This window comes from Sturnira hondurensis, unplaced genomic scaffold (assembly GCF_014824575.4).
Source record: "Sturnira hondurensis isolate 20B ecotype Veracruz unplaced genomic scaffold, ASM1482457v3 Scaffold0008782, whole genome shotgun sequence".
NCBI classification, from domain to species: domain Eukaryota; kingdom Metazoa; phylum Chordata; class Mammalia; order Chiroptera; family Phyllostomidae; genus Sturnira; species Sturnira hondurensis.
In genome coordinates, this window is record NW_028081413.1 from 1,364,502 (window position 1) to 1,391,735 (window position 27,234).

Sequence of the window (27,234 nt, forward strand, 5' to 3'; positions counted from 1 at the left end):
ACCAGGAACCAAACCGGCAACCCTTTAGTTCATAGCCCGCGCTCAATCCACTGAGCCACACCAGCCAGGGCATAACTTATCCCTTTGGTTCCCAGGATGGCACTAAATCCACTGAGCCACAACACCCAGAACTTGGTTTTGCCTTTTAAAAATATATCATTTATTTATTTATTTATTTTTAGAGAGAGGGAGAGAAACATTGATCAGTTGCCCCTTGCACATGCCCAACAAGGAAGCTGGCCTGCAACCCAGGCATGTACCGTGACTGGGAATCGAACCCACAACCCCTCAGCTTGCGGGAAGACACCCAACCCACTGAGCCACCCCATCCAGGGCTGGTTTTGCCTTTTAAAGAATTATTTATATTTGATTGCTTCTATTAAAAAACATGTATTTTTTTTTAATGGAAGAAAGTCAGTACCCTAGCCTGCCTCAACAACATCAGAGTTTATGTTGTGACAGAGACTTGCAAAAATCATGTCTTAATACTATAGAAGTCAAGGAGGCTTCAAGCCACTAGAGAGTCAAAGGTTGGGTCTAAACGCTCTCCCATAAGCATCATTCTCTCCATTAATGTAGTCCTACCTGGCACAAGAATTTACTGGACAAACAGAATTGGACAGAGTCATTCCTGGTATTTCCTGAGACTCAGGAACAATCCGCAGGTCAGCTGTCTCCTTTACAGGCATCTTTTCTTCTTGCTGTGTGCATTAAATAAACAAAATCAATTTATCCCTATCTAGAAAATGTTACCTATTTTCAATCTTTAGTTCCAAAATTAGCTTTCTCATACTTTATCCCAGATACTTATTATTTCATCTTGTTATTTCATCTATAACAAGATGAAATATCTGTTCCCCACAAGTTCTTTCCAACAATTTATGTCCCTCGTATAAACTGGAACTGTTGTAATCAACTGAGCAGTGCCAACCACACACTGAATTTCCTCAGTTAACCCCACTATAGTGGGAATGACTAGAGTAAAGAGCCAAAGTTACAGGTGACAAAACAATGGCTTAGAATATAACTAAGAAGTCAATAAATTATATCACATACCATAAAGTCCATTTGAAGGAATCTGCTAAATTACTTTCTTGCTCAGTTTTGCTGCTTCATAGATAAGAAACTACAGAAAACTCAAAATAGTGGATGAGAGGACTTTTTCTATGCTTTTACATTTCTTAAATTTGTTTCAATAAGGTTTAGTTTTATGTATTAAAAAAAGAGGAATAACCTGATCATCTGTTCTTTCTTGCTGAGTAGTTTGAATTTGTTTTAGTTTCTTCTCCATCTCTTCAATTTGCTTCAGCATTTCTGCTCTCTTCTCTGCACTGGTCAGCAGCTCAGCTAGAAACAATAAAGTTGGCTGAGGCACTTACTTCTGATAGCAATTTATTCTGTCAAAAACCATCTTTGGGGCTCCTGTCCTCAGCATATATTACATATTAGAATGATATAAGTGGTACAGAATCCTCAAACTGAGGTCTCTTATTTATTCAGTCAATAAAAAATAGAGTATGTACCACATGCCAAGCATGACTCTGAGCATTTAAGTTTCAGTGGTGCATAATACAAAGTCCTTGGTCATGTGATGTTAACATTCAATTTGGGGCGGGGGCAAACATACACACATATACATTAACAAGAAAAGTCAATGTTAAAAATAAAGTAAAATAGGTGATTTGAGAATGTATGACTGGGTTGGGAGATGGGGGTCAGGGGCTATTTAAGGCCAGTGATAAGAGAAGATCATTCTAAGAAAGAGACTTTATAACGCTATAACCTGAATGACCAGAGGCCAGTCCCATATGGATCCAGGGAAAGATAATTGGTCAAGGGACGAACTGACACAAAGGCCTAACTCAGGAACAAGGTCACTGCGGATCACACTGTGTTCCACTGAAGGCCTGCACGGTGCGACGAAGCATAGTGAGAGGGAGAAAAGTAAAAGATGAGGTTGGAAAAGTAGGCAGAGGCCAAGTCATGTGGGGGTAAAGAGATTATATCACATTCTAAGACAATGAAAAACATTGGAGAATTTTAAATAAAGAAGTAACATGATCTGATTTTTAAAAAAGATTCTTTACTGTGAGCAAAACAAGATTGTGGTAAGAAAGAGTGTTGAAAGTCCAGATGCAGTAATCTAGATAAAAGATTGTGCTTTAGATTAAGGTAATAATGGGAATGGGATAAATGAAAAGATTTGGAGAACTTGGGGGTGGTAAAGTAGATGGGCTTATTCACTAGTTGTGGGAAATAGTAAGAAAATAGTGATTAAAAATCTGGATCACTGGATTTTTTTTGGTTTAAATAACCAGGGTGCATAGTGATACCTTTTACTGAAATGAGGAATTGCTGGTACATGTGTGTACTGGGGTGTGGTTTGTGACGGAAATCAGTAATTCAGTTTTGGCTATGTTGAGTTTAAAATTCTTATTAGTATCGACAATAGATACGAGTCTGAAGTTCAGGTGAAATGACAGGGGTAGGTAGATAAATTTGGTAGTCTATAGCTTATAAACAGTATTTAGTTCATTACCTAGAGATAGCTGTAGAAAGAAAAGATAATTGGAATATTCCAGAGCTTTATCCTGGGCCTCAGGAAGAGGTCCTGTATGAAAACAGCAATAAAGGAAAAGGAGACATACTATACATCAACATAGAAGCCAAGAGAAGGATTTCATAAAGAAGTTTCCATCAACTGGCTAATGAAGCCACGATCAGGGCAGAAAAAGCCAGCAGATTTGGCTGAAAGGAGTTTTCTGACAGCCATGATCAGACTACCTCACTGGAACAGAGCAGGGCTTGAGGAAGCAATAGGCAGTGAAGATGATCACAATCCCCAAGGAATTTTGCCATGAAGGGAGAGAAATGGGTAGTAATAGCTGGAGAAGCTTTGAGGATAATTGAGGAAATTAAAAAAATAAAAAACTGGAGATATTAAAAGTATTTTGTTTAATGGTAAGAATGAGTTAGAAAAAAAATGCTAGAAGGGGAGGAAAAAAGAGCTACTCCTCTGATAGGAACAGAAGAACATTAATTTTAACAGAAAGAATATTAAGGTGCATAGATACGAATTATAGGATATGGTAGCTGTGGTAGAAGAAAATGGAGCTACCATTATATTCGTTCACTTTCCCAGTGAAGTATGATGCAAGATCATAGCTAAGGAGGATCAGCGGTACAGAAGATTTGAAAATATGAAAAATATTAAATTAGTTGTTTAGCAGAAATTCACCTACCAGGAAATTGCAGTAAGACCGCTAAGCACTGGTGAATACCAATTTGAGACCTGTGGTCATGAATTTAAAGCAAGACTTGTACACACATATTTGCATTTTTCTCCAGATATTTTAAAACTACTTGGATACAGACAAAAACTGTGAGCAGATATGTTAATTTAACCAGGGTTAAGGTTTTGCCAGGAGAATACAATATGGAGACAGGGTTAAACAGGTAAAGGGTATTTACAAGGGAGTGATCATAATGATGAATCAGTCACTGACTCTGAGCTGGGAGGAAAGGAAATCAGGACATAAGGATGATAATAAACAGCAAAAAATAAAATTGGCAGGGATGGATTAGTGATCTCAGGAAGGATACAGAATTCCAGGAGCAGAGTCCTACAGCAAGTAAGCTAGAAGAGAAGGTAGTAGTCCAAGAAAAGAAACTTCAGAAGAGTCCCTGAGTGAGACCAGGAAGGGGGCAGTGAGCAGGGCTGAGAAGGAGATCACAGGAGGGATGGTGGCCACAAAATGGAGAAGCCACAGCACCGGAAGGAGTAGGGGCGGAGGGAAGACACAGAGCTAGGTGCTTAGTCTACTAATGAATAATGGGGAGTGACCAAAAAGGCTGAGGGGAGAATACTAAGGAGGCTCAGGAGGTAAGTAAAAAAAAACAGAAAAGAAAAAAAAAGGACACAAATGTGAAAGAAACCAGAGGTTTTGAAGAAGGAGAAAAAGATGATTTGGAAGTGGCAATGGAAAGAAAGAACAACAGCCTTGTTTCTCTCCAGGCCCTGCCCATGGCTCCCTCACTTCTAGTGTTCTTACCTGACAGTGAGCAATCAGCAACAGTCTTCAATGCCAGTTTTTAACAGTGACCAGAAGCCACTTTATTATACGCATGAGGATTTCTAAGAATGCAAACTATTCACAGCAGGGAAATCACATGTTCATGAACTAGATGCAGAGACCAGCTTAGGAAGTAGAATTAAAAACTCGAAAGAGGTCTTATGTATTCAAATCCCATCTCAGCTATTATCTTTCCCTTAAGAAAACAGTAGTTTTCTTTTTTTTTAATGCTGTTTTATTTATTTAAAAATGTGAAGTATAACTGCCACACAATGTTAGTTTCAGGAGTACAACATAATTATTCTATATTTGTATATATTGCAAAATGATCACAACACAAATAAGTATCATCTAAGTGGCTGAAGTGTCAATGGGCATGTTAACCTAAATAAGCCCTGGGAGAAATTCCAGGTAGAGTATCAGAAGTTGAGTGAAATATTTCAGGCAATATGAGGAAAGTACTTAATGGGGAGGCATGGCACATGCATGTATGCATATCAGGGGGTCACAGCTATCTGCCAATTGCATCAGTGAATATGAATTCTTCCTGTAGTTCAGAGCTTCTTCTCCTTTTTGAACACAGACTTAGTTGCTAAGTTTTTCCACCCAGGGGTCTCCATGAAAAGCAGCAATGGGAATTCAGCTTAAATAGAGAGAAAAAAATAGTAGAAACCATAGAAGCAGAACATAAACAAACAAACAATGGGGCAATTTCCTCAGACTTTATATTAACTCAACCTTCCTACAACTAAGTTATTTCAACAAATTTGAACTAGATCAATATTCATACCTTCTCTTTTCTCTTTCAATTTCTTCCGGAAAACTTCAGCCCGGATCTCTTCAAAGGAGAACTCGCCCACTCCTGCATAAATCTTCTCCTTGCAGTACATCATCTTCTCTTTCTTCTCCTCAGATACTTGCTGATGGCTTTGGACTCTTTGCAGGAAATCACCCTCTTCCTTTCCAGGCTTTCTTGTGCTTAGAATGTGGTTTATGCTGGGTTCAATTTTGCATGGTGTCCTAAAAGAAGCAAAATAATTATTATTCACCATACAGACCAAATGAATTGTTTTTTACATGTTTTGATAACACACAGGGATAATGTTAGCAGCAAGACTATATATGATTGATTAAAAAAACAAAAGTCTTCTCCCACAACCAAGTTTGAATACAACAAAGGTTTAGTAAACAAAGACGCAGCCAAAGAACAGAAAATTGAATTATACAGAAGTCCAACAACAACGAACTGTTCAACCGGGACAGGTAAGAGGGGTGGAGTCAGCAGCGGAGCAGGGTCGGGCAGGAAAGATCCCCTGACCCAGGAGACCCAGGCGCGTAGGCAGCCGGGGTAGCAGGGCAGACACAGTGAGGGTGGAGGGCAGGCTGACCGTGGTCACAGATTTGCGCGCAGATAAACCAGCAGAGGAGTGAGCAGTGAGACGGACCGTGCAGGACTGTGCAGGCTCCAGTGGCGAACCCAGTGAAGGCACAAGGTGGCAGGCTGACCATGGTCACACATTTGGATGCAGTGGGATGAACCACGCGGACCCCAGCAGCAGTGCGGGAGGCAGCAGAGGGGGCCGCTTTCCTTTGACCCCTGCCCCCACATACAGCGTCACAACCCAGCAACTGAGTTGCCCCGCCCTGGTGAACACCTAGGGCTCTGCTCCTCATACGTATGTAATAGGCACAAACAGTCCAAAATGTGGCTCAAGAAGAACTCAAAGCCCCAGAGCCGATAACTCTAAGTGAAAAAGAAATAGCGAACCTCTCAGATGCACAGTTCAAAACACTGGTGATCAGGATGCTCAGAACTGGTTGGTTATAGTCACAAATTAGAGGAACATATGAAGGCTAAACTAATTGAAATGAAGGGAAATGCACAGGAAACCAATAGTGATGGAAAGGAAACTAGGCCTAAAATCAATGGAGTGAACCAGAAGGAAGAACGAAACATCCAACCAGAAAAGAATGAAGAAACAAGAATTCAAAAAATGAGGAGAGGCTTAGGAACCTCCAGGACATCTTTAAACATTCCAACATCCGAATCATAGGGGTACCAGAAGGGGAAGAGAAACAACCACGAGTGGAAAACTTATTTGAACAAATAATAAAGGAGAACTTCCCCAGTCTGGCAAAGGAAATAGACTTCCAGGAAATCCAGGAAGCTCAGAGAGTCCCAAAGAAGTTGGACCCAAGAAGGAACACACCAAGGCACATCATCATTACATTAGCCAAGATTAAAATGAAGGAGAGAATCCTAGAAGCAGCAAGAGACAAGGGGACAGTCACCTACAAAGGAGTGCCCATCAGACTGTCAGCTGGTTTCTCAAAAGAGACCTTACAGGCAAGAAGGGGCTGGAAAGAAGTATTCCAAGTCATGAAATCCAAAGACCTACATCCAAGATTGCTCTATCCAGCAAAGCTTTCATTTAGAATGGAAGGGCAGATAAAGTGCTTCTCAGATAAGGTCAAATTCAAGGAGTTCATCATCACCAAGCCCTTATTACATGAAATGTTAAAGAGACTTATATAAGAAAAAGAAGATGAAAAATACTAACAGTGAAAGGACAGCAAACTCATAGTTATTAACAACCACTCCTAAAACAAAAGCAAACCAAAAGGACAGCTAGATCAGGAGCGGAACCACAGAAATGAAGAACATATGGAGGGGAGTGGGAGGAGGAGAAAGGGGGAGAAGGTACAGAAAATAGCATAGACAGTAGGTAGAAAATAGATAGGGGGAGGGCAAGAATAGTAGGGGAAATATAGAATCTAAAGAACTTGAGACACGTGGTCATAAACTAAAAGGGGGGGGAAGTGGGGAGAGGTGTACAGGGTGGAGGGGAATGAAGGGGGGAATAGAACAACTGTAATGGTATAATCAATAAAATATACTTAAAAAAATAAAAAAACAAAAACAAATAAGGTTGAGAAAAGAGACTAAAAATAATTTATATGAGTCATTGACAATTATGTTCTAAGTACTACTTTGTTATGACGAGGAAGGAAATTAATTGTAAGTTAGGGTCATCAAATAACTTATATTCCTTACAGGAAAAAAATATCATAATACAATTTCTTAATCAAACCCATATGCAATACAGCCCATTTCCCATATTTTAGCACTCAAAAGAATTAGAGTTAGGAATACAGCATTTAGGGAACTGATGGTATGAAGTTCAATGTTCTCAGCTGAAGAAGAGAGAGAGAATATAGGTCAAAAAGAATGAAGCATAAAATACCTCAATCAGGATAGGGCAGGTGTTAGCTGAATCCTGGCTATGGATCGGAATGACTTATATACCTTTTATTTTCTTATATACCTTCTTACAACTAAAGATACTCAGTCCTTACCCCAAGTCCACTAACTCAGAGCCTTCAATGGTAGGGTCCAAGCATCTACATGCTTAAAAGGCTTCTTCAACTTGCTTAACCTGATAAAGAACATCTATGAAAACCTACATGAACATCATATTTAATGATAAAAGATGGAATGCTTCCCCAATTTTTATATTGTCCCCAATCAGGAACAATATAAAAATGCCCATTCTTGCTACACATTGTACTGGAAGTTCTAGCCAAGGCAATGAGGCAAGAAAAATAAGTAAAAGGCAACCAGATGGGAAAGGAAAAAAGTAAAGTGATCTCTATTTGCAAATGATTTAACCTTATATATAGAAAATCCTAAGAATCCACTTAAAAACTATTAGAACTAATAAATAAGTTCATCAAATGAGTAATATATAAAAATCAATAGTATTTCATATACCTCCAATAAACAATCTGAAAACAACATGAAGGAAATAATTTTACTTACTAATAGCATCAAAAAGAATAAAATATGTCAGAATTATTTTTTAAAAGGCAAAACTATAAAGACAACATAAAGATTAGTGGTTGCTAGGAATTCAGTAGGGGAGACGGATAAATAAATAAAGTAGAGGGAATTTTTAGGTCAGTAAAAATATTCTGTATGATACTGCAATAATGGATGCATGACATTCATTTTTCAAAACCTATAGAAATGTAAAATACATTAGAGTGAACCCTAACGTAAACTATGAACTTTAATTAACAATAACTTATTACTAATGGACTGTTAATTCATAACAAATATACCACAGTAATGCAAGATGTTAATAATAGGGACAATTGCCCTGGCTGGTGTGGTGGCTCAGTGGACTGAGTGCCAGCCTGTGAACCAAAATGTTGTTGGATCAATTCCCAGTCAGAGTACATGCCCAGGGCAGGCCAGGTCCCCAGATGGGGGCATGCAAGAGCAGCTGATTGATGTATCTCTCATACATCGATGTTTCTCTCCCCTTCTATAAAATCTTCAAAATGCTCTACTGATAGCAAAATAAAATAGTGAGTTTAAAATAAATAGAGAAAATTGAATGTGGGGTGGAGGGAGTATATGGGAACTCTCTGTGCTTTCTAGACAATTTTTCTGTAAACCTAAAACTGCTCTAAAAAATAAAGTCTACTGATTTTTTAAAAGAGTGAATAACTTGTATCTTGAAATCTACAAAACACTGTTGAAAGAAATGAGAGAAGGTATAACTAGGCCCTAGCCAGGTAGCTCAGTTGGTTAGAACGACATGCCCATTTACCAAGATTGTGGGTGGACTCTTGGTCAGGACACAAACAAGAATCAACCAATGAGCCCTGGCTGGTGTAACTCAGTGGACTGAGTGCTGGCCTGCGAACTGAAAGGTCACCAGTTCAATTTCCATTCAGGGCACATGCCCAGGTTGCGGGTCAGGTCCTCAGCTAGGGGAGTGTGAGAGGCAACCAACTGATGTTTCTCTCACACACTGATGTCTCTTTCCCTCTCTTTCTCACTCCTTTCCCCTCTCTCTAAAAGTAAATAAATAAAATCTTAAAAATATAAAAAAGAGGCAGCATAGTGTCTAGCATACATTTAAAAAATCAACCAATGAATACAAAAATAGAACAAAACTGATGTGTCTCTATCTCTCTTCCTCTCTCTTTAAAATCAATAATGTTTTTAAATTTTGATTAAAACATAAAGAAGACATAACTAGATGGAAAGACAACTCATGTTCATGGATCAGAAGATTTGATATTGAGGGGGGTGGGATGGGATGGGATGGGAGTAATAGATAGAAAACTGTACTTGAAAAATAATTAAATTAAAAAAAATTTTTAAAAGATTTGATATTGATAAGACAGCAATATTCATTAAATCGATCTACAGATTCAACATAATCTATACCAAAATCCCAGCTGGCTATTTTGTAGACATTGACAAGCTGACGCTAAAATTCATATGAAATTTCAAGGGGACTACATGGTTAAAACAATCTTTAAAAAGAACAAAGTTGGACCCAACTTCTAGATTTTAAGTTACCATAAATCTACAGTAATCAAGACTGCTTGGTACTGGCATAAGGATAGACACATACATCAATGGAATAGAATTAAGTGTCCAGAAATAAATCCATATATTATTGTCAAATGATTTTCAACAGGATACCAAGACTATTCAATGGGGAAAGAAGTTTTTCAGCAAACAGTGTTGGAGCAACTAGTATCTACATGTGGAAGAATGAAGTTGGACTCCTTCCTTATATCATACACAAACACTAGCTAAAAATGTATCACAGACATGTAAGAGCTGAAACTATAAAACTCTCGGAAGAAAACATAGGAGTAAATCTTCATGACTTTGGGTTAGGCAAAGCCTTCTTGGATATAATACCAAAAGCACAAGAAACAAAAGAAGTATTTTTTAAATATATTTATTTAATTGTTGTTCAAGTACAGTTTTCTGTCTAGAAGGGACTTTAATCCAGAATATATGAACTCAGTTTACAGCCATAATCACCCTGAACACACCTGATCTTATGAGTAGACATTTTTCCAAATAAGATACAAATGGCCAATAAGCCCATGAAAAGATGCTCAGCATCACTAGTGATTAGGAAAATGCAAATCAAAAACCCTAATGGCAATAACAAAAAACAAAACAAAAACACAATAACAAGTTGGTTAGGACGTGCAGAGATCAAAATCATCATTGAGGTATTGTAGGAATATAAAATGGAGCAGCCTCTTTGGAAAACAGTTTAACAGTTCTTCAAAATCTTAAACATGGAGTTGCTATACAACTCTGCAACTCCCTTCAAGCTATACTCGTATACTCAAAAGAATCGAAAACATATGTCTACACAAAAATATATACACAGAGGCATTATCCATAATAGCCAAAAAGATAGAAAGAAACAACCCAAATGTCCAAAGAATGGCTACTCTTGCAAACAGTATAGTGTAAGAAAACTGAAGATATTAGCAGAGGCCAAATCATAAACGGTTTTATAATTTATGTTAAGGAGTCTGGGTTTCACCCCACAGGTTACGGAGAACTAGGAGGGACTCTGATCAGGAAAACACATGATTAGATTGGCACTGCAGCTGTGACAGCATGAAGAATGCAGGGGCTGAGTAAAGCAGAGCTGGGGAGATTAGTTTGGCTGCAGCAATCCCAGCAAAAAATGACAGAGATGCAGAAATCATAAAGAGGAACTTGATCCATGCTACTCTGGAGGTGGCAAGTGTGATCTGGTATATACCTTCTTCTCCCCCCTGCCCTGGGATGAAAAGGCTGCAAGCACCAGCCTGGCCACACTGGGAAGGTGGGAGGAGAGGTAAAGCTGTCGACCTCCTACAAAAATAACAAACTCTTCATCATAGTGATGCATATTTGGGCCGTGCAACTGCTCCAGGATGGGAATGACCCTGACCCCTATGTGAACATTTATCTACTTCCTGACTTTCAGAAAACCACCAAGAAGAAAACAAAAGCAGCCCAGGAAACAATCCCACCTACAATGAAATGTATATGATGGGATCCTCAAGGGTGACCTGTAGCGGCGAGAGCTACAGCTTAATGTTGAGTGAGCAAGGATGCAAGGAATATTCTCCTTGACTAGGTGCACACCTGCCTGTGACAGCTGGTACACACTAGAATCTTGAAGTCCTGAGACCTCGTGAGTCCAGCAGAGCCTGGGCCCAGGGCCCCAGTCTGATGGTGGAGCAGGAGAAGAAAACCCTGTTCTTGGTTTGTCTTTTCCTTTTCCTTGTGAAGGGGCAGGGCCCTTGGCAGGCCTCCCTGCCTTCTGCTCTCCCTTCCTCTGCAGACTGAGTTTGAGTTGGTTGTAATGAGCGGCCCCTTAGAGGCTGTGAGGTTGCAGCAAAGTTGTAAGTTTTAAGTTTACCTTGTGTCAAAGGGCAATGCCTGGTTTGGGGTGTGTGGGATGGGCTGTATAAAGTAGCTTTTGTGGGGAGAGTGGGTATCTTTAAGAAATGAAATAATGTCTGAACTGGATAGGAAACCTTGTCAGAAGGCAAAAATTAGACTATTTAGACTTTTTGTATGATTAAGGTTCTTATTCCTAGGTGTGTGTTATTTTTCTCTCCATAGGAATTATTTGGGGAGGGACTCAGTGGGTCCTCGTTTGGCCCCCCTCTAAGGGAAGGTCGGGGAGGGGCAAGGAGAGCTGCGTGTGATGGACTGAGGCCTGTGCTGCCAGGCCTTTCTGATTTTGCCTCCAAAGGAGAACGGTGTGATACCCATATGTGTAACCTCTTTCTTATAGGGTTCTGCAAAGGCTCTGTACTTAGCGACCAGTGTTGTTTCAGGAGTTTTCTTCTCATCTTCCCCTACTTTGCTAGGACTTGACCTGAAAACGTCTTCTACCCTCCACTCTCTCACCCTTCTGGGGACCATCTGGTCCCTGTGAATACGCTGCATGCGGATGCTCCCTTACAGGTCTCCCCCTTCATTTTTCTCTGTGAGATACAATGCGGCTTCAGCCCTTGATTTTGTTTCACCCAAGGGTATCTGAGCGCTGGAATATTATGCTTTATTTTTTTTAGGAAGGTAAAAATGCAACTGAAACACAAAAAAAGATTTGTGCAGTGCACGGAGAAGGTGCTGTGTGACTGATCAAATGTGTCAAAAGCGGTTTGCGAAGTTTCAATCCGGAGATTCTTACTGGATGATGCTCCACAGTAAATTGGACCAGATGAAGTTGATAGCGATCAAATCGCGACATTGAGAACAATGAATGTTATACCATGCAGAAGATTGCCAACATACTCAAAGTATCCAAATCAATAAAGTTATTGGTGAACCAAAGGGTTGCCAGTTTGATTCCCAGTCAGGGCACAGGCCTGGGGTACAGGCCAGGTCCTCAGTGGGGGCCATGTGAGAGGCAACCACACATTGATGTTTCTCTCCCTCTTTTTCTCCCTCCCTTACTCTCTAAAAAAATAAATAAAATCTTTTTATAAAAAGTATCTTTCATTTTATGGAAAAAATCACATGAACTTTTGGGCCAACCCAATATAATGGTTGCTGCTGTGTGACAACAAAAGATAAGGGGCAAACTAGGCGAAAATATTTGCAACTCCTATTACAGATCTTAGCTGGTTTTCTTAATCTATGAAAAGTCCCTGGGACACATTAAGAGAAACACAAACTAGAGAAAAATGTTACAGAGAGGTCAAATAAGACAGCTATAGAAAAGAACAAAAATAAAAATAAAGTTGAACATTTTCTATACCATATTTATTCTCTCATAATTGTGTCTACAAAGTGATTTGAAACATTAAGAAAATTAAACATCCATAAGTGTGTACTATCAATTTCTTCAGGTAATCCTTTGTAAGGGCTCATATGATTTTTTTAAGAATAATCTCCCACCCGGGCTGATGTAGCTCAGTGGATTGAGCACGTGCCTGCGAACCACACGATCGCGGTTCGATTCCCAGTCAGGGCACATGCCTGGGTTGCAGGCCAGTCCTCAGCGGGGGACTCACGAGAGGCAACCATACATTGACATTTCTCTCCTTCCCTTCCCCTCTAAAGATAAATAAATAAAAATTAAAAAAAGAAGAATAATCTCCCTTGTGTTTAGTTCTTATCAGACAGAAGTTCTGCTTTCAATCCTATCCATTTTTACACTGCCGTACTGCTCGGCATACAGTGCAGGTTACAGGTTAGTTACGAGGAAACTTGCACTGGGAGACAACACGATCTAGTACTAGAACCCACGATGCCATGTACCAGACTGAATCTCAGGCTGCCTGATTATCTAGTCATCACCTATCATTCTCTTGTAAGCAGAAACGCTAAGGACTAGGAAGAAAAAGCTGAAGACATCTGAAGGAGCAGGATCAGAGAAAAAGTTATCATAATTTCGGATTCCTGTCAATAACAAAGGTAGAACATCTCACTTAAATCACGGTGATTAACTTTGACTTACAGAAATATAAATATAAGCTGATTAAACTTACTCCTCAATTAGAATATTACCAAATAGTCTTTAAGCCCTAACATACTCAAAGGAACACAGACCTAAAAAAAAAAAAAAAAACTTCATCTGGTTACTTTCATACCCCCCTAAAGAAGAAAATGCCTTTGGGAACTACAACAAGTGCCTCTACGCACACTTAATAATTCCCACCTCAGGAAATCTGGGAACCAACTCACATAACAGGCTGTTGTGCAGTCTCTTCCACATACGGAGTAAAGCTGGGAAGCACAGAGGGTACGGCTGTCACAGAAGCAGTATTGCCATGATGCTGGTGATGAAGAATACAACTAAAATTACCATAGTTTTACATTCTGACACAAAATATGCAGACCATGCCTAATTATTCAAGAGGAGTATTTTTAAAGGTGGTAAAAATATTCCTCTTACCCTAAACCTGAGGTTTTTGTTACATTGTCAAATACGCAGGATCTGAATCCTTACCCTGTGTTCCAAAGGCCTGCCTGTGTTCCAAGGGCCTGCTTGCAGCTCGTTTTCTTTGGCCCTGGGCACAGGTGGTGCTGTCCACGGCTGCGCTGTAGGCCTAGACAGCTCTGCAACAGAAGCCTCATCAGCATTTTCATCAAAAACACTAATTCTAGAATTACTCTGCACTGGTTGAGGAAATGGATTTTGAAGTCCTCTGTTCTGGTTTGGAGCTAGGAGAAAAACATTAAAATCATGTAAAATCTTTAATTATCCANTACCCTAAACCTGAGGTTTTTGTTACATTGTCAAATACACAGGATCTGAATCCTTACCCTGTGTTCCAAAGGCCTGCCTGTGTTCCAAGGGCCTGCTTGCAGCTCGTTTTCTTTGGCCCTGGGCACAGGTGGTGCTGTCCAGGGCTGCGCTGTAGGCCTAGACAGCTCTGCAACAGAAGCCTCATCAGCATTTTCATCAAAAACACTAATTCTAGAATTACTCTGCACTGGTTGAGGAAATGGATTTTGAAGTCCTCTGTTCTGGTTTGGAGCTAGGAGAAAAACATTAAAATCATGTAAAATCTTTAATTATCCAACTTAGATGCCAGAGAAGGTTACTTCTACTACCACGGAATCAAAGAGATTTTTAAAAATAATTAGTCAACTTTTTAGTCCATTGTATATTGTTACTTACAGTCTCCCTTTCCTTCTACAATTCTCTATTCACAGATATAAAAAACCCAAATACTACACCTTCCTTCAGTCATCATTGTAACAATGTCTACTTTTATCAAGACTAACCTAACCTAAATCTCCATTTTTTCAGTTCAAATTTTTCTGTCAGTGGAAATCAGCTGAGACATACTGAATCTAGAGCAGACAAACTACAATTGGCCCATTTACTAGGGCTGTCTTCTGTCGTAGGGCTGCTTGTTACAATCAAGCTTCATCGTTCACTGAATGAAATGTTCTTTAGGACCATCACTCCCTCATACTCTAATTCTAGGATGTCCAAGAAACAGTCTAAATATTAATAAGTTGATACCAAGGAAGGGAAAAGAGATTTTTAAAAAATGTTCTCATTTACATGCCTAATGCTACACATTTTGTTAATAAAATCTTATTGCTCAATGTTGTTGTGAACCTAAAATTTCCCTTAAAAATAGTGAAATAAAAATAGCTTACTGTTCATCTTTAAGTGTACAAAGATAGACCAATTTCTAGCCCCAAAAGACTGAAGACTATGTTAATACATTCTCTGAGGTTTTGGTAGGTGTAAACTTGAATTATATAAACTTTAACAATACATATCTTTTTTCAACTAATAACACTTAAATAGAAACCCTTCATGCTTCCTATGTTAGGTTTTTCTTAATTAAGACACAAAATTGCTGGCACATTTTGTTTTTTATGCAGCTCTTCTTCTTCTTCTTTTTTTTTCAAATAAGGAGAGAGGAAGAGAAACATCAATGTATGGTTGCTTCTTGTGCATCCCCTGCTGGGAACTGGTCCCTGCCGGGAACTGGCCTGCAACTCAGGAATGTGTCCTGACTGGGAATCGAACCATGATTGTCTGGTTCACAGGCCCGCGCTCAATCCACTGAGCTACTCAGCTCTTCTTCTTTTTGCTACCTAGTACTCAAAAAACTAGGACAATGTCTACATATACATTATCTCTTTACATAATCTGCCTACAACTTGAGGCAAGAGACTCCCATAACGTGGAACAAACTTACCCTTCAGAGCACCTCCTATCCGGTTGATTGGAGCTCTTGCTGTCTTTTTCCCTTTGCTTTTAAGTTCCGCCAGTGTACTTCGTTGTGGTACAGAGGATCCAAAAACTTCCTCGTCGTCTTCTTTCTCAAGTGCCAACAGAGTTTGTCGAGTCACTCAAGCTTGAAATTGTCTAAAGGAAAAGAATGAGCAATTAACTTTTGGTGAGATAAACACTACTCACCAGATTCAAATTTCTAATTTGTTAAAACAAGAGAGAAGGGTAGGATGAGGGAAGAAATATATAGAAATAGCCCAAATAGAGTGTTTATTTTCTCAGGCATAAAGAAGTCACCTTGGGATGAGAGGTTTGGGCTCGAATGCTTAATCTTCCCCGTGTAAATGTCTAAGTGTGACCAATTAAAAATACTCTGAAGATCCCCACTAGGATGTCTGAGGGTAAGATCAGGGTGACTAAGATTACAGAATTTATTAATGTCAGAGTTTTATTATAAAACTTTTTAGACATAATATAGTTGATAAAGGTAAATAAGCACCCAAATACCTTTTGTGTAGACTTATCAGTTGCTAACTTCTTGTCACATTATTTCATCACTGTCTTTTATGTGTCTCCCTCCCCACAGAGCGCGCCCACAACTCACTCCTTCCAGAATCATGTGAAATAAAGTTGTATCCAGCATAACATTTCACTTTAGCAAAACTGGCAGAAGTTTGAAGATTAAACTTGTGCTGCTGCCAAAGTTTTAAGTATTAATGAAAGGGTAAAAACAAACAAAAACAAAAAATAAACTTCAAGTGCTGGCCAACATGGAGTAAGTCCATGATAGCACCCCCCTCACTGGTTAGAATTAAAATCTCCAGAGATAACACAAAAAAGCAACGCTGTAAAGTAAACAAAAGCAAGTGGACTGTGGAGACGAGTCAAACTTGAAGAAACAACCCACACAGAGTTGTTTCCTCTTTTTCTCCCCTTCTATTTTTTTCCCTTCTTCTATTTTTTTCTTGTGGTTTTTTGTGGGTTTTTTGTTTTTGTTTTTGATCCTCACCCAAGGACATTTTTCTCATTGGTTTTTGAAAGAGAGGAAGGGATAGAGAAGCAATGATTGGTTGTCTCCCAAATGCACTAGGACTGGGGATTAAACCCTTACTTATCCTAGGTATGTGCCCAGACCAGGAACTGAATCTGCAAACTTCCGATTACTACATGGATGCTCCAACCAACTGATCCATACCACCCAGGGCTTTCTTGTGGTTTTGAATTGTTGCAATGGTAGTGTGGAAAGCTAAGACTCCTAAAGAAATCTCATCTTTCTGGCCCAAGGCCTGGGAAAGGGGGACTCTGGGAGCCAATGGGTATGGGACAAATATGGGAGAGGGTCAGCTGAAGAAGACCTCCTAATCCTGTGCCTGAACTGGCACAAACCCTGGACTCACTCATTCCTCAGCTATGCACACACAGAGCAGAACCAAGGCAGCACAAAAAGGGCTGTGAGAACTGAGCTATAAGGTGAACCACTGCCCACGTCCCAGAATATCCCCTGAGCAACACACACAGCACAAACCCAAAGGTCTTGAAAACTGAACTGACACAAAGCACTACCCACATAAAATGAGAAAGAACTTGTAACATACGAATGTTGGTTACCTGCTGAAACAAAATCATCAACATTCTCCACAGAATACCAACCAGCAGGACCCAGAGTATAATATGTTATCAGTATAAACGTCCAGGATACAATCCAAAATTACTGACATACACAGAACCAACAGAATGTGACTAATTCTCAAAGGAAAAGATAACCAAGAGACACCAACATCAAGATGACCCAGGTATGAAAGTTTTCAGAGATTTTTAAAGCAGCTGTTATAACTATGCTCTATGAGATAAAGGTAGAGACATGAAATGAATAGAAAGATAAAAGTTATTAGCAGAGATACAGAATACATAAAAAGAATCAAATGGAAACTTTAGACCTGAAAAACACAATATCTAAAATAAAATATTTACTGGATGGACTAAGTATCGAAATGAAAAGGGCTGAGGAAAGACTAAACAAACCTGAAGACAAACAATAACAACTGGCCGTTCTGAAGAACAGAAAGAAGATTTAAAATTTTTTAAAACAGGAACTGAGGTTCAGAGACCTGTAAGACAATATCAAAAGATCTAATACATGTGTAACTGAAGTCCCAGAAGAAGAAAGAGATAGAGGTATGGGATAATATTTTTAAATCATGGCTGAAAACTTTTCAAATTTTGTGAACGGTAAGCATTTATAAATTCAAAAAGTCCATTAAACTCCAAATGGGTTAAATGCAAAGTTAATTACATCTAGACATATCACAATCAAACCGCCAAAAACAAATGTTACAGAAAAAAATCCTAAATAAACCCAGAGAAAAATCAAGACATTATAGTCAAAGGAATTAGAAGAGATAAAAAGAACAAAGTTAGAGAATTCATGTCACCTGATTTCCAGAATTCTATAAAGCCACAGTAATCCTGATAATGTGGTATACACCAGTGAATACACAGATCAATAGAACAAAATAGAATAAAAGAAATACACCTACACAAAAATGATCAAACTGAAACTGATTTCTGGCAAACGTGCAGAGGCAATTTAATGGAGAAAGTCTTTTCAACAAGTGGCATAGGAACAAACAGGCTCACCTACAAAAAAGAACCTTGGTCCAAACCCTCTACAACAATTAACCCAAAATGGATCAAAGATCTAAACGTACAAAGTGAAACGATAAAACTTCAAGATGAGAACAATGAAGAAAATCTTTGTGACCTTTGCTCAGACAAAATTCTCAGATATACCAAAATCATCCATAAGAAATACTTGATTTTAGACTTCTTCAGATTAAAAATTTTTATTCCATAAAAGATATTGTTTAAAAAAATGAATAGACCAGACTTTGGCTGAGAGAAGTTTACAAATCAGTTATTTGACGAAAGACCTGTATCAGAATACATAAAAAACACTTAAACTTCAAATGTACGATGCTAAATGAAAAAAGCCAGACTCAAAAGGCTACATATTGTATTGTTCTATTATAACATTCTGGATGTTTTCCACATATCAGTTGATGCTAGAGGCTGGGAGTGAAAGTCAGTGTTGATCGCAAAGGGGACAGCATTCTGGAATTCCATGGAGTGATGGAACTAGTCTCCATCACGATCATTGTAATTGTTACGTGTCTCTTTTCATTTGTGAAAACTTGTAAACTGTACACCATAGAATGAATTTTACTGTATGTTAAATTAAAAAGTTAAATATGCCTTTTTAAAAACTGAGTAGTAACTGAGTAAACCTGCCAATCCATAGAGAGCACTTTATTAGATGTAAAAACAACCATTTATAGCCACTAGTTTTAAAGTGTTTAAACAAGCTCCAGAGAAGCAGCTTACCGGTGCTGGGACTGCAGTCTTTCCAGTGGTTCAGCCTTCTGTTGAATGCCTTCCTGAAATATCATATCTGCTTTCTTAAAGTTTTCCCTGGCTTCATATTCTTCAGCCCATGAAATATAGAACTGAGCAAGTGAAATGCCAATCCCTTGGTTGTGTAAATAACTGTACATATCCAAAGGCTCATTGCATAAACGCCCCTGTAACAAATTAAAAGCACCGACAGTTAACCAATTTCTATTTACTTACTGTCTATTGCATGTCAAACAATCACTGGTGATATACTATCTGTAGTTTCCATGTTGAAAAAGATATATGTCTATTATAATACAATGTTGTAAGGACTACACTGAGAGGACCTAAGAAACGAACAAAAATAAGAGGTTAATTTGTAAGAAAAAGGGATGGGGAGGAAAGACTTCCAGAAAGTATGATATTTACATGTGGTCCTGAAGGAGGACTAGACTTATATGAGATAGAGACTGGGAAAGGAAGGGCAGGACAAAGAGAATAGTTTGCTGAGGTACAGGGAAGATAGGAATTTGGAAAAAAAAAAGGTATGACAGGTCTGGAATATTAAGGGAATACATTTTGAATTTACCTGATAGTCAATGTAAGTGTGGTAAGGTGGGAAAGGTATAAGCAGCAGCAACAACAGCAAAAAAGACAGTCAAATCTGTATTTTAGAAGGGACCTTATAAGACCAGATACAATGTAGATGATTCTAGTAGCTAGAAAGGGTAGAGGGGAATGCAAGTGGAAATCACTAAAATCCCACACCATTAACAGTCTGATGTGCTTTCTTTCGTCTTATACATGATAAGATGATTTTTATAATTTTATAAAGTTTTAATGATGAAAATTATTTATATTCCATTAGTGTATTACTCGGTTTTCCATGTTTACTCTGCTGCTTACTCTTCACTATTATTATTTTTTTTATATTTTATTTATTTATCTTTAGAGGGGAAGGGAAGGAGAGAGGAAGGAAACATCAATGTATGGTTGCTTCTCATGCATCCCCTTCAGGGAACTGGCCCCTGCCGGAAACTGGCCTGCAACCCAAGCATGTGCCCTGACTGGGAATCGAACCGCAATCGTCTGGTTTGCAGGCCCTCGCTCAATCCACTGAGCTACACCAGCTAGGGCTCTTCACTATTATTTTTTTAAAGATTTTATTTATTTATCTTTAGAGGGGAAGGGAAGGAGAGAGTGAGAGAAATATCAATGTATAGTTGCCTCTGGTGTGTCCCCTGTTGGGAACTGGCCTGCAACCCAGGCATGTGCCCTGACTGGGAATTGAACCACGATTGTGTGGTTCACAGGCCCACGTTCAATCCACTGAGCTACACCAGCCAACACTCTCCACTATTATTTTTAAATAGATCAATGTTCCATGTGTAGATCTTACATCAATTAAGAATATTTTTGGATATTCACATTTTGCATTACTGCCTTAAGAAAAATTCCTTAATTCCTTAAAAAGTCCATAGGAGGGCTATGTTAGAAAGTTAAAAATTGCTTTTTAAAAGTTATGCGAATTTAAAATGCTAGTAATAATTCCCAAATACTAATTCACAGAAAATACTTAATTTTAAAAGTTCTTAATTTCATATAAAAATGGCATTTCAGTATTCTAATTAGTTCTTTTACCACCAGGTAGGCTAACATTTTCTCCTGTTTATTTATTAGACGTATTTCATTGCATACCTACCTTTTCCTAATTGTCTAGCCTAAGTCCTCCTTGTATGTATATCCACACAACTCAATACTTTCCCTCTTTCTTTTTTTGTTACAATTAATTGCTTAACATCTGTCTTCCCCAATAAAGTAAGCTCTGCAAATGCAGAAAACATTGCAATTTACTATATCCCAGTCCCTAGCCAGGGTCTGGTAAAAAAAAGGTTGAATAAATGAAATGCTCCATTTATATCTGACAAAAACAGTTAGTATTTTACAGTTTAACTTTGCAATAACTCAGTAAATGGTTGTTTTCTGCTTACCCATATTAGTGATGTTTTCCAATATGTTACAGTATGTCAAGAAAAGTTATAACTCTGTTGTCAGTATAAGACCCAGTCCTAACACTAATTTCACTTGAACAACTTCGTGACTAGCTCCAGTGTACAATGGAGTGGCCAATAAAGGTTGTCCTGTGGTTACTCCAGAGTGCTACATGAGATCACTTCAGCAAACGTAAATAAAGGGACAACACGGTCAGAGTAATAGAGCCAAAAGTTAAACAAGTCTTTTTGGCAACGCCTAAAAAGCCAAACTAAAACAATATTACCCTTTTAACTAAAAATACTGGATATTTCTAAGAACAAACACTTCCTTCGCTGGACTGTAATTATCCCTTACAAAAATAACTGACTGGAGACATCTTTGTGCACATGAAAATAGTGAGAAAACCATCTGTTACTTCTCCTGACTACTTTTTCTTTAAAATAGCAAAATAGTTTAATATGCACCTTGTCACCCATGTACAAAGTTAAGATTATGAGGTAGAGGACTTATGGCCAAGATGGAGGAGTAGGTAGACATGCTGTACTTCCTCACACAATGGAAAAGAAGGATAACAACCAATTTAAAAACATAAAACCAGAACTGCCAGAAAATCAAAGTATACGAAAGTCCAACAACCAAGGAACTACAGAAACATTCATCCAGACTGGTAGGAGGGGTGGAGAGGGAAACCAGGGCAGAGAGGACTTGCAACAAGGCAGCAGTGGATGGCTGACTGGAGCAGGAAAGATGGCAGCTAACAGAGTGGGCAGTCCCACATTCGTATGCGGATAAACCAGGAGGAACAACTGGGGAGCAACCCAGGGTTCCAGAGCAGGAAATTAAAGCCTCAAAACCTATGGCTGTAAATCTGTGGGGGTTGTGGTGACAGGAGGAACTCCCAGTCTCACAGAAGAGTTGGTTAGAGACCCACAGATCCTAGAATGTACACAAGCTCACCCACCAGGGAATCAGCACCTGGAAGAGCATAATCTGCTTGTGGGAAGCAAGAGAAGTGACGTAAAGTGGGGTGAGTGCCAAGCAAACAGCATTGTTCCCTCTCTGACCTCTCCCCCACATACAGTGCCACAACTTAATGAAGCAGGCTGCCCAGCCTTGGCAAATACCTAAGGCTAAGCCCCTTACAACGTAACAGGTGAGCCAAGACTAAGAAATATGGCCCAAATGAAAGAACAGATCAAAACTCCAGAAAAAGAACTTAGCAACAAGGAGACAGCCAACCCATCAGATGCAGAGTTCAAAACACTGGTAATCAGGATGCTCACAGAAATGACTGAGTAATGTTACAAAATAAAGAATGAAGTGAAGGCTATACAAAGTAAAATTTAAAAAAAAAAATATATATATATATATATTTTTTTTTCTCTGTTGGGATCCAACAGAGAAGGGAAGGAAACCAGGACTCGAATCAACAATTTGAAACAAAAGGAAGAAATAACATCCAAATGGAACAGAATGAAGAAATAAGAATTTGAAAAAATGAGTAGAGGCTGAGGAACCTTTGGAACAACTTTAAACATTCCAACATCCGAATCATGGGCGGGGGGCAAGGGGAGGAGAAGAAGAAGAAGAAGAGCAGCAGCAAGAAACTGAAAACTTATTTGAACAAATAATGAAGGAGAATTTCCCCAGTCTGGCCAAGGAACTAGACATAGAAGTCCAGGAAGCCCAGAGAGTCCCAAAGAAGTTGGATCCAAGAAGAAACACACCAAGACATGTCATAATTAAATTACCTAAGATTAAAGGTAAGGAAAGAATCTTAAAAGCAGCAAGAGAAAAGGAGACAGTTACCTATGAAGGAGTTCCCATAAGACTCTGAGCTGATTTTTCAAAAGAAACCTTACAGGCAAGAAGGGGCAGGAAAGAAATATTCAAAGTCTTGAAAGGCAAGGACCTCTATCCAAGATTACTTTTTCCAGCAAAGCTATGGTTTAGAATGAAAGGACAGATAAAGTGCCTCCCAGATAAGGAAAAGTTAAAGGGGTTCATCATCACCAAGTCCTTATTATATGAAATGTTAAAGGGACTTATCTGACAAAAGAAGATAAAAAATATGAACAGTAAAATGACAACAAACTCAAACTACCAACAACTGAACCTAAAAAACAAACACTAAGCAAACAACTGGAACAGGAATAGCATTGATGGGGGACTTAGTTTAAACAATAGCTAATAAGCTTAGTAATCAATGCATGTAAAAGCCACTGTTTCAGGAACTGAAAGTATGACCCACCCCAGCTCCAGAGACCGGGAGCAGTCCCACCTCTGTGCCTCAGGATGACTAGCAATCCACGTGGTGTCTGAGGGAGGGGACCACCACCCAGGGCAAAAATGCTGCAGTTGTTTAATCCAATTAACTTTTCCTTGAATTCCAACCCCCTTACCGACACTTTGTTCTCCTTACAAAAAGTCATTTCAAAATGGAATTTAAGATGTAAAAACCGCTGTCTTCTTAAATGGAAGAAGTATAGATTTTCAGAACCACCTGAAATCTGGCTGAATGTCTGTCTTAAATGGAATTTAAGAGTACAAACTGCTGTCTTCTCAGATCACAGACCATATGAATAAAGCACCTCCAAAGATTTAATCCCTGCCTCTGTTCTTTGGATCTGGTAGGTAACTGCCAGTATGAACACCAGCTTTTCCTGTTTCAGAATCACAGAAATGGAGATCATACGCAGGGTTATCAGTGGGGAGGAGGAAGAGGGAGAAGGGGGAAAAAGGTACAGGGAGTAAGAAGCATAAATGGTAGGTATAAAACAGACAGAGGGAGGTTAAGAAGAGTATAGGGAATGCAGAAGCCAAAAAACTTAAATGTACAACCCACGGACATGAACCAAGGTGGGGTACTGCTGAAGGAAGGGAGGAAGGTACAGGGCGGAGGGGGATATGGAGAATAAAAAAATGGAACAATTGCCCTGGCTGGTGTGGCTCAGTGGATTGAGTGTGGGCCTGCGAACCACACAATTACGGTTCGATTCCCCGTCAGGGCACGTGCCTGGGTTGCAGGCCAGTTCCCAGCAGGGGACTCTTGAGAGGCAACCATACATTGATATTTCTCTCCTTCTCTCCTTCCCTTCCCCTCTAAAGATAAATAAGTAAATCTTTAAAAAAAATGGAACAACTGTATTAGCAGAACCAATACAATATACTTTTAGAAAAAAAAAACAAAGTTAAGATTATTGCTCATCATTTAGAGCTGATCATTTGAATTTGAGGGTTGTCTAGATCAGTGCTTCTCAAATTACCTCAGGGGCCAGTTTTGAGGTGTGTGTGAGTTGTATAAAAATTTCCACTCTATTGTGGACAGATAGTTTTAAAAAATAGAATAGAAACAGCCATGTCTGGTGTAGCTCAGTGGATTGAGCACCTGACTGTGAACCAAAGGGTTGCTAGTTCAATTTCCAGTTTGGGTACACGCCTGGGTTGTGGGCCAGGTCCCCAGTAGTGGGCGCTCAAGAAGCAACTACATATTAATGTTTCTCTCCCTCTCTTTCTCGCTCCCATCCCCTCTCTAAAAATAAATAAATAAAATCTTTAAAAAATACAATACAATAAAAATGGAAGTTACTAGATATATGATAATGCAGTTGGATGTTGTGCCAATGTTAAATGGTTAACAAGACTTCTAAGTCATTATTCTAAATTTTTGTACTTATCTTGAACAGTCTGCAGACCATTCTTCCAGTAACACTAGTCTTTTTACTTCACAAAAATGTTGTTGCTGTTCAGTAGCAATGCCAAGTTACATAAATGAACAGGAAAATTATTCTAATTAACTGTTTCTTTTTCTTTTTAAGATTTTATTTATTTATCTTTAGAGGGGAAGGGAAGGAGGGAGAGAAATATCAATGTATGCTTGCCTCTCATGTGTCCCCTGCTGGGAACTGGCCTGCAACCCAGGCATGTGCCCTGACTGGGAATGGAACCGAGATCATATGGTTCGCAGGCCCGTGCTCAATCCACTGAGCTACACCAGCCAGGGCCCTGTTTCTCTTAATAGTGCCGACAAAATATAACCATAAAATCCTGGGATTAAGTCATTTTAGATGTTTGCCTTAGTCTACCTTTTAATAAATCACACAGGTAAACATGGTATTCACTTTCTTCAACAACCATATGAAAATTACAACTAACTACAGAACAACCACCATTCAGAACCACCTGAAATCTGGCTGAATGTAAGTCTTACAACTAGGGAATTAGAAAAGAAGCCACATGGAGACTAGCAGAAGGGCCAACGAAATGAATTGGCTGCTCCCACACCCATGTGTGGAAGAAAAAAAATTGGGAGAGTGACATCAGAGGAAAGGCGGTGTGCAAGATCCTTTTGGTCTCCCCCCTTGAAGTGTCCACAATTTGAACAGCTATAACTCAAGAAGGAGTACCTGTTCAATGCACAAATACACCTGAGACCCATGCATTGATACTTCTCAAGGTGGGCTAGTGGAGCAAAAGAGAAAAGGAAGAGAAGCTGATAGGACCCAGGGATGCAGCTTGGCATTTGAGAGCCCACAGTAGGGCTCTGCTCAGAGAGGGGAGGAAGCTGGTTGTAGCTGACACGCGCTTAGCTGGGAGAGGCAAAAAGATTCAGTGGGCACTCCTACAGGAGTGTGCAGTAAGAACTGCAGCAGAGCTGACGGACCTAGCATAGGACACAGCACAGGAGCGTGGCTGTGGTTATTGGGTGGTCAGAAATTCAGACAGAGAAACAAAGCCACAGAGACTGGCAACCTCTCTTTAACTTCTCAGGACTTGACGCCCTTTGCCCTTGGTGTTGGGTTGTAGAATACATTATCTGCAAACCCGAGAACTAGTACTACAGCATTACCTTTTCACCTAAACAAAGGGTGTATGTGCTCTCTGACCAATCCCAGAGTCCGGTCACAGGGGGAACAAAACAGCAAAGAAGCTGGCAGGTTCTCCCCACCCTCCCAAACTCCACGCACTGCAGCTACCCTGACCACAGCGTCTGGCTCTGATGGAGAGCACTGGGATTTCACAGAGCTAAAAACAAAAACAAAACAAACAAGAAACCCTTGTGATTCAGTACCACCTACTGAAAAAGAATGGAAAGACCTCTTTTTATTAATCTGCTAGAGATATGACACTCTCACATTGATGCCTAAACAGAGAAGGAATTTATCAAATATGAATAACCAAGGTAGACAAATATGAATAACCACGGTATAGAGGCAGGTTAAAAAGAAAATGAAATATCTTCAGAAAAAAAACTTAGAGACATGGAAATATGTGACAGAAATGACAGACAATTCAAGACTGTAGTTCTTGCCCTGGCTGGTGTGGCTCAGTAGATTGAGTGCCAGCCTGTGAACAGAAAGCCACCACTTAGATTCCCAGTCAGGGCACATGCCTGGGGTGCAGGCCAGATCCCCTCCTGGGGGCATGCGAGAGGCAACCAATAATTGTATCTCTTGTACACTAATGTTTCTCTCCCTCTTTTCCTCTCTTCCCCTCTCTCTAAAGGAAAATTTTAAAAATATTAGAAAAACAAAATACTACAGTTGTAGAAATACTCAACAAGATGTGAGAAAATACAGACAGGTAATTTAGCAAGCTCAAAAAATAACAAACAACATAAGTCCTTCAAAGAGATTGAAACTTTAATAAAGAACAAAATGGAAATTCTGGAGAACAACTCAACCAAAGAGACCAAGAATGAACTAGCAACACAGGAAATAGAGCAAACCAAGTGGAGGAAAAGATCAGTGATTATCAAAGAAAAAAATCCAGAAATGACACAGAGGGAAAAAGAGAGAAACTTAACATTAAAAAAAAGCCAAAGAACGCTACAAGAGCTATCTGACTCCAACAGAAAGAATAATGTAAGACTAACAAGCATACAAGCACAAAGAGAGGGAGAATAGGAAAAAAGAGCATATTCAAACAAATAGTTGACAAGAACTTTCCAAGCTTATGGAAAGAGCTAGATCCTTGAATCCAAAAAACAAACAGAACACCAACTTACCTCAATCTAAAGAGGCCTTCTCCAAGGCACATTGTGTTAAAGCTGTCAAAAGAGAATGACAAAGGAAGAATTTCCAAGGCAGCCAGGAAAAATAAGAAAGCAACCTATAAAGGAAAGCCCATTATCACCTTCTCAGCAGGAACTCTACAAGCCAGAAGAGATGGGAAACAAATACTCAAACTACTGCCCTGGCCAGGTGGCTCAGTTGGTTGGAGCGTCAACCTGTGCA

General features: G+C 39.3%; 1 protein-coding gene across 1 annotated transcript in view; it reads right to left on the reverse strand.

Annotated features, from left to right (window-relative positions):
- Window positions 1-27,234, reverse strand: part of BUB1B (BUB1 mitotic checkpoint serine/threonine kinase B) — a 71,674-nt gene that overhangs the window by 23,120 nt on the left and 21,320 nt on the right. Inside the window, 7 exon segments of the mRNA XM_037056091.1 lie at window positions 586-701; window positions 1,235-1,347; window positions 4,864-5,093; window positions 13,597-13,688; window positions 14,179-14,393; window positions 15,579-15,748; window positions 18,995-19,191. Of these exon segments, the coding sequence (XP_036911986.1) occupies window positions 586-701; window positions 1,235-1,347; window positions 4,864-5,093; window positions 13,597-13,688; window positions 14,179-14,393; window positions 15,579-15,748; window positions 18,995-19,191 (1,133 nt within the window).